This window comes from Anoplophora glabripennis, unplaced genomic scaffold, assembly GCF_000390285.2.
Source record: "Anoplophora glabripennis isolate ALB-LARVAE unplaced genomic scaffold, Agla_2.0 scaffold2, whole genome shotgun sequence".
Classification (NCBI taxonomy): Eukaryota; Metazoa; Arthropoda; class Insecta; order Coleoptera; family Cerambycidae; genus Anoplophora; species Anoplophora glabripennis.
The window spans coordinates 4,240,022-4,251,431 of NW_019416325.1; the positions used below are offsets into that span (position 1 = coordinate 4,240,022).

At 33.7% G+C, this 11,410-nt stretch overlaps 1 protein-coding gene across 1 annotated transcript; it reads right to left on the bottom strand.

The window, feature by feature from the left end:
* Positions 1-3,235: 3,235 nt before the first annotated feature.
* On the bottom strand, positions 3,236-10,750 carry LOC108916208. The gene is made up of 5 exons (XM_023454108.1): positions 10,410-10,750; positions 5,151-5,375; positions 4,047-4,605; positions 3,804-3,993; positions 3,236-3,590 (listed from the first exon to the last, which is right to left on the bottom strand). The coding sequence occupies exons 1-5, from the start codon at positions 10,722-10,724 to the stop codon at positions 3,320-3,322; spliced, it is 1,560 nt and encodes a 519-aa protein (XP_023309876.1). The 5' UTR covers positions 10,725-10,750; the 3' UTR covers positions 3,236-3,319.
* Between the last annotated feature and the right edge of the window lie 660 nt (positions 10,751-11,410).

Here is an 11,410-nt window from a genome sequence, read left to right on the forward strand (position 1 = left end):
CACCAATTGTTGGTCTGGCAACAGCAACAACTGTCTTCCTAACGTTGGAAGCAAAGGACTTGGATGGTGGTAGCCTGGAAACTTTCACTGACATCCTGGGATCCAAGATGAAGTTCCTGACCATCATCTCTTCTTCCTTAACAGCACGACGGAGCGTCTTCCTTAAGACTGGGTCGCCTCGGCAGATCGTCATCCAAAGGCGGTAAGCCCTGACTCCAGATAGGAGAGATTTAGGATCCAATAACCTGTAAATAAAAAAATAATATTAAAATAAATAAATAGGAAATAGAAAAATTAAAACGTACCTCAATATTATTATCCATAGTTCAACCGGCAGGAATGGAAGGGTGTTGTCAACCACTGGCAGCAGACGAGACATCTTTGTTCAGTCACTGTAGACAATACATGTCAAACTGAGGTGCTACTGGCCTTTTTATACCTTATAAGGGACTGTATGTGCAATGAGCGTGACTTGACGCTCCAGTGAGCATCACTGGAGCGCAACCGTAACGCTCCAGTGAATGCTGCCCTTACCAGATAATAATTTATCAAGTTAATGATCCGTGCCTTCTTTATATGATGTTTTCTTAATAAAATCATACTCAAAATTCCTTTACAGCCGCAAAACCATCTTTAAGATTATATATAACGATTTCTATATACATTTTGAGTGATTATTTGGCTCACCCTGTACATTTATTGTTTTTCAAGTCTCTCAAATAAATTATTAATAACTCAATCATAATTTTATATTTTCCAGTCTGGTCACAGTAACATCAAATCCCTTACAACAATTTCTGTACGTTCCGGATATTGCTTCAGCTTCAAATATGGGCAGTGAAACTGCCCGTTGTTTAAGCGTAGCATGTTTAAAGGGTGAATCCAGAACTGCCTCTGCTTAGTCCTTTTTTTCCTTATTACGCATGTTGTTGATAAAATATTACTGTCCTCTATGATCAGAGAGCTGAAATTATATTGCGCCAGAACCGCAACTTAGAATAAAATATGCGGCTGAACCGCAGCGGCCGTGCTGCACGGTTAAGCCGCAAGTGTGTTATCGAACTACTGTTCATACATTCTAGTTATCTGTAAAAAAATAATTTATCCCATTGTTTTTAATATTTAGATAGCATTATTTTCATTGTTTCCATTATCTTTTTATCATTATTTTTATTTAGACATTTAGACATTGACTGTCTATTACTAATATTTACTCTATCCATGCCATCTGGTCGTTAATAAAAGAATGGATATGTATCACTGACGACGGCACCTCTTCTAGTTTTGAATGTTCGCACGTGGTGAGATTCGGCTGAAATGAAAATTCCCGATTAGGGTGTAAAATTTTAAACCTACTAGGATCTAAGGACGTTCCCCAGCAGCCTATAAATGTCATATGTATGCATTAGACATGAGACGCCTCGCCAGATTATCATCCAAATACTATACGATTTGACTCCTGCTAAGAAAGATTTAGGATCCAGTAAAAATTATAATAAAATACTATTACACAAAGTTGTTAATAATGGCAGTAAGCCAAAATTATCATTATTCACGCAAGATATATTACTAGAATTTTAATACAAATTAAAACATTGTCAACAGAAAAGAGAAGGATAAAAACAACAGGCCATCTATTTTAGATTTAGTCGATTTCGTATACATTGTATTTCAATAATCACATAATTATAATTAAATATAATTATACATTATTCAATACTCACAAGCGATAAGGGCAAAACTTATTGTTACCACGGCGTTTAGAAGGTTTTCCAGCATCCTTTTGTTTGCTTCCAGCATAGGAACCAAAGTCGGGAAGAACACCAATTGTAGGTCTGGTAACCGCAACAACTGTCTTCCTAACGTTGGCCGCAAAAGCCTTAGATGGTGGTGCCCTGGAAACTTTCACTGACATCCTGGGATTCAAGATGAAGTTCCTGACCATCATCTCTTCTTCCTTAACAGCACGACGGAGCGTCGTCCTCAAGACTGGGTCGCCTCGGCAGATCGTCATCCAAAGGCTGTAAGCCCTGACTCCAGCTAGGAGAGATTTAGGATCCAATAACCTGTATATAAAAAAATAATATTAAAATAAATAAATATGAAATAGAAAAATTAAAACGTACCTCAATATTATTATCCATAGTTCAACCGGCAGGAATGGAAGGGTGTTGTCAACCACTGGCAGCAGGCGAGACATCTTTCTTCAGTCACTGTAGACAATATATGTCAAACTGAGGTGCTACTGGCCTTTTTATACCTTATAAGGGACTGTTTGTGCAATGAGCGTGACTTGACGCTCCAGTGAGCATCACTGGAGCGAAACCGTAACGCTCCAGTGAATGCTGCCCTTACCAGGTAATAATTTATCAAGTTAATGATCCGTGCCTTCTTTATATGATGTTTTCTTAATAAAATCATACTCAAAATTCCTTTACAGCCGCAAAACCATCTTTAATATTATATAGAACGATATCTTATACATTTTGAAAATTTTAAGTGATAATTTGGCTCACTCTGTACATTTATTGTTTTTCAAGTCTCTCAAATAAATTATTAATAACAATCAGAATTTTATATTTTCCAGTCTGGTCACAGTAACATCAAATCCCTTACTACAATTTCTGTTCGTTCTGGATATTGTTTCAGCTTTAAATATGGGCAGTGAAACTGCCCGTCGTTTAAGCGTTTCATGTTTAAATGGTGAATCCAGAACTGCCTCTGCTTAGTTCTTTTTTTTCCCTATTACGCATATTGTCGATAAAATATTACTGTCCTCTATGATCAGCGAGCTGAAGTACTATTGCGGCAGAACCGCAACTCAGAATAAAATATTTGCGGTTGAACCGCAGCGGCCGTGCTGCACGGTCAAGCCGCAAGTGTGTTATCGATATTACTGCTCGTACGTTCTAGTAATCTGTAAAAAAATAATGTATCCCATTGTTTTTAATATTTATGATAGCATTATTTTCATTGTTTCTATTATCTTTTTATCATTATTTTTATTTAGACATTTAGACATGGATTGTCTATTACTAATATTTACTCTGTCCATGCCTTCTGGTCGTTAATAATTAATATAAGAAACCATGTCACATTTTGTTTCCTAACTTACGCAATTTGTTTATAATTTTACAATCAAGGATTTATTTGTTTTTTCCGTATTTCTTTTAAATTAAATAATATTAACCTTCTATTTTATTTCTAACGTGCAATTAAATAAAAACGTAGAAAACCATTTTATTTCACTTTTTATGCATATATCAACAATAAATTAAGTCAACAAAAATGAATAAATCAAAGAAACAATCAGCTGGCGCTAAGAGTCACATTTCAAGATATGTATATCCAGTGTAAGTTTCTTCGATTGGAATTCTAAGGCTTGCAAGGTTTTAGAACTCAGGAATACGCCTCTTTTCAATTCTATGATTTCTTGTAGAGTCACAGATCCCAGAGAAAAAACAGAACTGCGTACACTTAAAAGAACATCGTCACTATCACCACTTTTAATTTCCACTTTGAATTCGTAGTCCTTTGCCGACATCTTGTTACCCAAATACCACACCCATATCAGAATGTCCTGCAAATACCTAAAAAAAAGTAGTTAATACATTTTAATACATTGGACAAATAGGTATTCAAGTTAGTACTAATCAGCAGTTATGGAGCATAACAGATTTACGCAACAGGTACAAGAATTTTATGAGGGAGGGAAAAGTAACTAGAATTTGGAAAGGATTATGTGCAAAACCATCGAAGAATTCTAACTAGCTCGGGACGTAAATAACGATTTTTAAACTTACATAGAGGTGTCATCGCTTTTATGAGAGTTTACTTTTAAAAAGAACAGATTGCCTTCCGTCGTCACAGCATAGCAAATATCGTTTTCCTCCTCTAATTTCTTGGAGCATATTTCAAATTTTGGACTAAAATATTGTATCAATGGGCCATTGTCGCTATGATTTAACTGGAAATGTTCGAAAATATTGTTTCCTGAAATAAATATGAAATTATAATTTGGAAAATATATTTAAAGCCAGATTAACCTTTTACTAATTTGGTGCAACTGTTGGAAAACGGACAATAAAATAGTATACCTTCATCCTGTGGTAGATTTTTTAAATAACCTAAACTATTGTACGCTTTCGGTTGCGGTGTATGGCTTTTGGTGTCGAGAGATTCCAAAGATCCATGGCAGGAAGCAGACGTTTCTACGTTAAAATTGCTATTATTTATGCTGATTATATTTTGATCAGTCCTTTCTCGTCTGCTCAATCTAGAGATTGATCCAGATCTCGACACACCAGGACTTGCCGACTGAAAAATTTCGTTTGTTGATAATGACTTGGTTTTCAGGTGACTGCTATTGAAATAGTTTTCGTCTGTGGATATGTTAGGTGACAAGAATTTGTTAGAGGTTAAATTGTCTACAGATGAAGACTTTCCGATTATTTTTGCCAAGAACTTGTTCGTGTGGGAATGCGTTATTTTTATGTCAGGGACGTTTCCTTTTTTGTTGGACTTAAATATTTTCTGGATTTTCGCTGCTCGGGTTTCATCCGCTTCTTCTCGTAGGTTGAATGTGTCTATTAATGCGTTGTATACCTAAAAATAACTTTCTTTAATTTATATTAGAGTCAGATTCGATGGTTATCTCAGAAACTATAAAGATAAAAAAAATCATACAGTTTAGAGTTGGTTTTATTAAGACCAATCCACATTTGAACTTAAAAACAAATGAAGACATTTTTTTTGAGAATCAAGAACGCGTAGCGTAGATAATTTTTATCTATCCTTAGTAGTTACAGACCTTACAGCGTGTAACAAGGACGTTGAAACTAACTTTTAGAGCTAACTTTTCTCGTACAAAAATATTTTTTTCCCTGAAAGGATTTCTAAGAGCTCTATGATTTTTCAAAGATTGAGCTACTATGAGGAAACTGCAATGTACCAAATTTGTCTAATTTATATCTTCAATGACTTTGGAGTAGCAAATCAATCCTCACCATCGTTAAAGGATTATAGAACACTTAGAAGTCTTATTAGGAAAAAAAAGTTATTCTCGCATCTTTCTTTATTTTAATGAGAGGAATCAGTTTGTTGCAACGTCGTTGTTGCACCCTGTACACTCGGAATAATGTAATGCCTACCTGATCTGATAACAAGGATCTCGCTCTGGATAATCTCAGTCTGCACACGGGACATCTCTCTGATCTCGTTCGACATCTTATACATATTAGATGTCCGTTATCGCATTGGTATGTGGGGGGTGATATTGTATCCAAACATACTGGACATTCCAAGAACGCCAATATTGTAGACATGCACGCTGATAGGCGCTGCAAGTTATTGGGCAGGGGGCCACAACATAAGGCCTAAAATGTTAGTTATTAAAAACACAATCATACATCACTTGATAAAGATACATATAGTGGCAAAAATGTTCGGGAATATGTTACAATAAGTTAAAATTTTTTATTATAATCTAAATATATTTATAACCAAAATACATGTATGAAATTTCGAGCCTTGGCAACAATTTAGGAAAAAATTAGTTTTGACCCATATTTGAGCCAGTTTTCACCCAAATAGCGGATTTTCTCAAAAATATCGAGGTCACGGGCAAATTTTACTAATGGCATCGCGTTCAGCGCCTCAAAATACTTCGATAATGATAGTCTGGACAATTTTGACGCATATTTGGGCCAATTTTCACCTAAAAATGTTACTTTTCTCCGCAATTCATTGAGAAGTCATGAACTTTGACTACAGGATCGTGTTCGGAGCATCGAATTCTTTGGCTTGGACCGTTTTTATGTGCCTGTGATATTTTTCAAACACTTAATAACGCCACTGACTCGGCACACAAATGTCAAACTGCAATATTTTATATAATATTCTAACAATAACTAGTACGTAGACACCTGTACCTATTTTCAGTTCACATTTTTAAAGACGCCTGTTTTTTAAGAATTTTAATTCTGCTATCTAGTTCGTTCGATTATAATTACTGCATGGTAATTATTATATTAATCGGATGGATAGTTTTTCCTTCCGGCTTTTGTCATTTGTCATTCAATCGGTTACTTAGGTACGTTTCAGTTCCTGTCTGGTTTCTATAGTGTTTTGCAAATGACACTTTCTAGTTTTTGCAATACTCCAAGATATTCGTTATTAATAGACTATACGTATTTATTGAGCACCACTTTTTTGAAACATCTAAACGAGCTATAAAATTATTGACTCACTAAAATAGTTTTATACTTATGAAAATTTGTTGTTATATTTTTTCATATTTTTTAATATTCATAAACCAAGCAGGAACAATTTTGTTAATTATTAGGTAAATATATCACTGTTTTTGTTTCAGTTATTTAATTTTATTGTAAATATAATTTTTATAGTTTTGATATTATTATTAATAATTTAATTTTTTAATTTATGGTTATAGTAGTATTGGCGAAGATCTCCGTGATAAAAAATGACGTGGAAATTTATTCGTATTTATTATTTGTGAGCGGATTAATAAAATATCCAAATAGTTGTGTATTATTTTTTATAAAATCTGAATCAGTTTTTCTATAATATTGTAAATGCAACTAAAAATTTCTAGTCGTTTGACCTTGAAAATTAAAATTTTTTTTCTTTCTTGCCCACCTAGTAAAAAAAGCCACAGGTCTCACCTATTTCCAATGTCACGAGCCGCTACTGCTCTTCAGTACGTTTATCAATGATTCTGAAGGGCCTTACTTAATCGTAAATCTTAAAAAATACAAGTTATAACACACCTATTAATATGAATATTTTAGAGGAATTGGTTTGATCCAGATAAAACACTTTCTACTCAGTTTGATGAGTAATAACGTATGAGATACGCCTATCAATCAAAACCACAAATTACACAAACATTTTTTTAATAACAATTCTATTTTTTGCGAAGTGAAGTTTTCCGTTTAGGATTATGCGTACAAGGTCTAAGCGGAAGGTTAGCAAGTTTTATTTCAGATATATAATTACTGGAGACAGAGGTGGACTGAAAGCATATAGCCCTATAATGTTAAAAAATATATAGTTGTCAATAAATAAAAAGCAGAGCAGAACACAAATGGGAAATATAAAATTTCAAGCGTAAAATATCCAACCTCACGTAGCAATACACCGTGACCTAATTTATCAAATGTCTGTGTAGATCACGTCCATCTGATATCTTCAGCAACAAATTGGGTAACATACATTAGCTTGGATACAGTAGATAGGTTTAAAGCGATGCTGCTTAAGAATAACCAAGTTTGTTGTTTAAACAAACAACGGTGTTGCTCCACCGTTTTACAGACTAATGCGTAAAGTATTATAGTCTTTCCGATCTCAATTGAAGAACCAAGAGGTTGGCGATATGTTCCAGGTTCGGTCGCTGACGCAGCAACTCGGCACTGAAATATTTGAAAAACTTGTTCCCATATTTATTTAGCCATACCCATATACAGGTCTGGTCGAACTAAACGTGGAAGTGCTATAAATGTATACGCCCAGATGAAGAATGCGCGCGCGGCAAACGGCGTATAACACAGCCGCACTGGGCGACTGGGCAATAAATCTCAGTTGTTGACAAGTGGTTGACAAATTGCCTAGCAGTGCAGTGAAGCAATGATTCTGGTAATTTTAATTTATTATAGGCACCTTCTATTAATCATTGATATTACAATTACGAAAGGGAGAAATAAGAGGGATATTTTGTTTACTAATATTATTATTACAACATGGCATTTTGGAGACATTTTGGAACGGAACAAAACGAAATTTATCAACAATATAATAAAATTGTTGAGGACATATGTAAATATTATGTTGTTGGCCAAATGAACATACTTATATAATAGAAATTTTCGACAGATTATATGCAAATTATTATAATTTTTTACCTTTAGCAGAAAACTTTTTTAGAGGCGCCTATGAAACTCATTAAATGTTATTGCTAGGCATTTTTATACATGTTCAAGCGAGTTCGGCAAGACTATACCAGAGTTTGGCAAAAAAAATAAAAAAACAAGCAAAAATGATTATGCAGTTATACCATCTGTATAGAATGTTTTCTTCTTTACCCTACAAACAGAATGGCATCATTAAAGATAATTGCTGGCAAAAGTTGGACCCCAATTCTCAAGAAAGCAAAGCTTAATTTGCATTGATTTGAAGCTGTCTTTTCTCAGTGCTCTCGGATCCCCAGCGTAAATAATGAGTTAATGTGATATTTGCTTTCTTAAAAAAATTATTTGTTCATTAAAACTACGAAATGAGTTCATATTCCAATAACTGCTTTCACAATTGTTTAGATAGATTACATGCATATCAGAAATAATATTACTCTTATAATTTTTTATTGCATCGAATAGTTAATAAGATATAACAAACTGTAAACTATGAAAAGGATTTTAATGGAACTGAGGTAAATTACAGAAAATTCTGTTAATTCCGCATTACGTGGTTTAATAGAAGGAGATATACTTAACCATTGTTAATAACAGCCCAAGGTATCGGTACAAAACTTATAAATAACCTACAGGCTTAAAATTTATTTACCTATTGTTTCTAATGTAATTATTTTTTGAAATAGGTACTAGAATTTATTTATTAAAGAGATATTGTCTGGTAAACATACTCCCACGTTGTTTAAAAATGCATCCGTTTGTTTTTATCTTATCAAACATATATCCTGCAATTATTTTGTTACATAAGAGTAAAACCGACCTTCAGCTAAGTTATTTTCCAATTTCTGCTTGTTAAAGCAAACAAAAAATAACAATTGCAAATTAATTACACGAGTAAATAATTACAAATGAGAAAAGTACCTACACAATCCTAAGGCAAGTCAAGTTACAGTCGATATTTTGAGAATTGTTTTCAAAAGATCGGTAAAAATAATTTTTATAGACTTCGTATTTCATTTCCTCAAAACTTCATTTGACTATAAATCAAATTTCACATTATGATCCATTCTGCAAAATAACTTCGTGTGCTTTTTCGTGTACAAACAGATAACATTCGTAGACTTAGGATGTGTGTGAAGGTGGAAGGTGCCCATATTGAAAATGTATTTTGATAGTTTTCTTTCTATTAAATAATTTTTTTTAACTACCTTTAACTTATTCTTGTTTTGTTCTTCTATTTTGTGTCATGCGTAAAGTGTGTTTGTCAAATTTTATTAGTGAAAATTACATTAGCAGACAGTAAGATTTTCTAGGCTCTTATTTTAAAAATATGTGCGGTTCTAATACGGTTATGTCCAATTAAAAATTAAAAATAAAAAATGGCGGAGACGCCGCTCGAGGTGCACTGTGACAAAATCACAATTTTTTTTTAAACTGTTAATTTTACCGAATTGTACCAAGAGGGTATTATCGTTGGCAAATTCTTCAGGGAACTTATTTTGGATACAGGCAGATTGCGATTGTCATGCATGCAAAAAGTCTAGGTTGTTAACCATTGGGCATAGTCTGTTCCTTGCGTTCTGGGCATAATGAAGTTTCACATACAACATCAAAAACAAGCTGTACGCGTGTGTTATCGATCACCAAATTTGCATCGTGCTGAAGTTAATAGTTTAGAGACTGTAAATAAAAATAATATAATTTTCACATTTGAGGGCCCGTAACTTGTTTCGAAGGCCCTTATGAAGAACTGATATTATTTTGACCTCATCTATTTACACTCGACTTTTTTGTTATCAAGTACCGGGGCACCCTGTATATTGTGGATATATTTACTAAAAATATTTTACCACAATGTTTCTATTTAAAATGATTTACAGACATTTATCAAAAAATACTGATATAGATCTGACCTTGTGGCTTTAATTTTTTTTTTTATTAGATTAGCTGAAAGTTATCAATATTAATGCAATTTTTGTTATAATAAAATTTATATTTGTATAGTTTGTGGTACAAAGACAATTTCTATAGAAATTTTGTAAACATTTACAAAAATATTTAACAAATGTTCAATAGTAATATGGTGGTAAAAGCTACAATATATAGATATTTGTATAGAAAATCTATGAAACTCTGAATTATGACAAAATATAACCTCATAATCAAAATATTTGAAAAATATTCTTAGGTTCCTTGTATATCAAAAACAAACGAGAAAAACAATTGATGTTGCCAACTCTTGAATGTATAGCTTCTTTTTTCAAAACACACAGTACCAAAGTAAAACAAATCAACGTAGAAAATGAACACAAATCAAGTCCGCGATACTCAAAATTGTTTACATGCTTTCCGCATTAATCGAACAGCGCCATCTCTTGGTTAATTTTCGCGAATTAAAAGTAGTACAAGCATTTGTGCGTACTTATTGTTAGAATGTATAAGAATTAGTTGTTGAATTGTATATAGGACAGATACTTTATTTACCTCGGGCGTACATTGAGGATCGATGCCAGCATTCCATAGCAGTAGGGAAACTTGATCGGGTTTAGATCTCACTATTTCCGCAACTTCCGATATCCTGTGCCCAATAATATCCTCACCGTTGACTTCCAAGAGACAGTCGCCCGGTTTCATCCCGGCAGCCGCCGCCACTGACCCGTCGTCCACGCCGCTTACCCAAGGATAGGGGTCCCATTTTCCGCGTGTTAAATGAAAACCGCACGTCGAACCATTTCTCTCAATTTCGACGAGACGCACAGAGGGATTGTAATGATCTTCCACGTCTGAGTCTGGCAACATATTCTACTGTAATGGTGCAACCTTTGCCGCTTTGACTTTCATATTTATTTTCACCTCTATGTTAATTTTTTCAAGGTTCGTACTTAAGACTTGTTTGCCTTCTCGCATCTAAAGAGAAATTTGCCGAGATGTACACATTTGTTTAACTCGCAATTATTTTCCATATGCATTTAAAAACATTCTTACGTTCGTGTTCATTTCCTATTTGAATAATTTAATTTTTCAGTTTGTAATTCAAGGTTCTTTATATACAGGGTGTAAATAAATAAGTGAGACAAAAATTAAGGAAATAATTTTTCGTTGAAAACAGCCACATAACAAAATGTTGTCTATTTGTCATGCGACATATGTTATCCGTAGTATTTCTACCTCCTGATCACGAATCCGGTGCCAGAATTGAGCTATCACATCACAGGAATTTCCTAACCTCAAAAAACTGGTCAAAAATAGCAAAAATTCACGAAAAAGTGCCTGGAACATTATAAATAAAATTGTTTTTCTATATTCAAGCGTTCATTTCAACGGATCCGAGGTCAACTTTGCAAAATTCAAGATGGCGGATCCAAGATGGACGACCAAATTTTCAAAAACTAACACATTCGCGCCAAATTTGGTATACGGGAGATTTCGAGGTCACCGATTACGAATCCCTGATCAGATTTACAAAATTTGTTTTTAAAAATTTA

What these genes read in the sequence shown, in the direction of transcription:
- LOC108916208 (XM_023454108.1), bottom strand. Translation starts at nt 10,724, where the DNA reads ATGTTGCCAGACTCAGACGTGGAAGATCATTACAATCCCTCTGTGCGT. An exon ending in GATCCTTGTTATCAGATCAG is followed by an intron (nt 4,606 to 5,150) that starts GTAGGCATTACA and finishes AGTTATTTTTAG; the next exon opens with GTATACAACGCATTAATAGA. An exon ending in AAAAGCGATGACACCTCTAT is followed by an intron (nt 3,591 to 3,803) that starts GTAAGTTTAAAA and finishes ACTTTTTTTTAG; the next exon opens with GTATTTGCAGGACATTCTGA.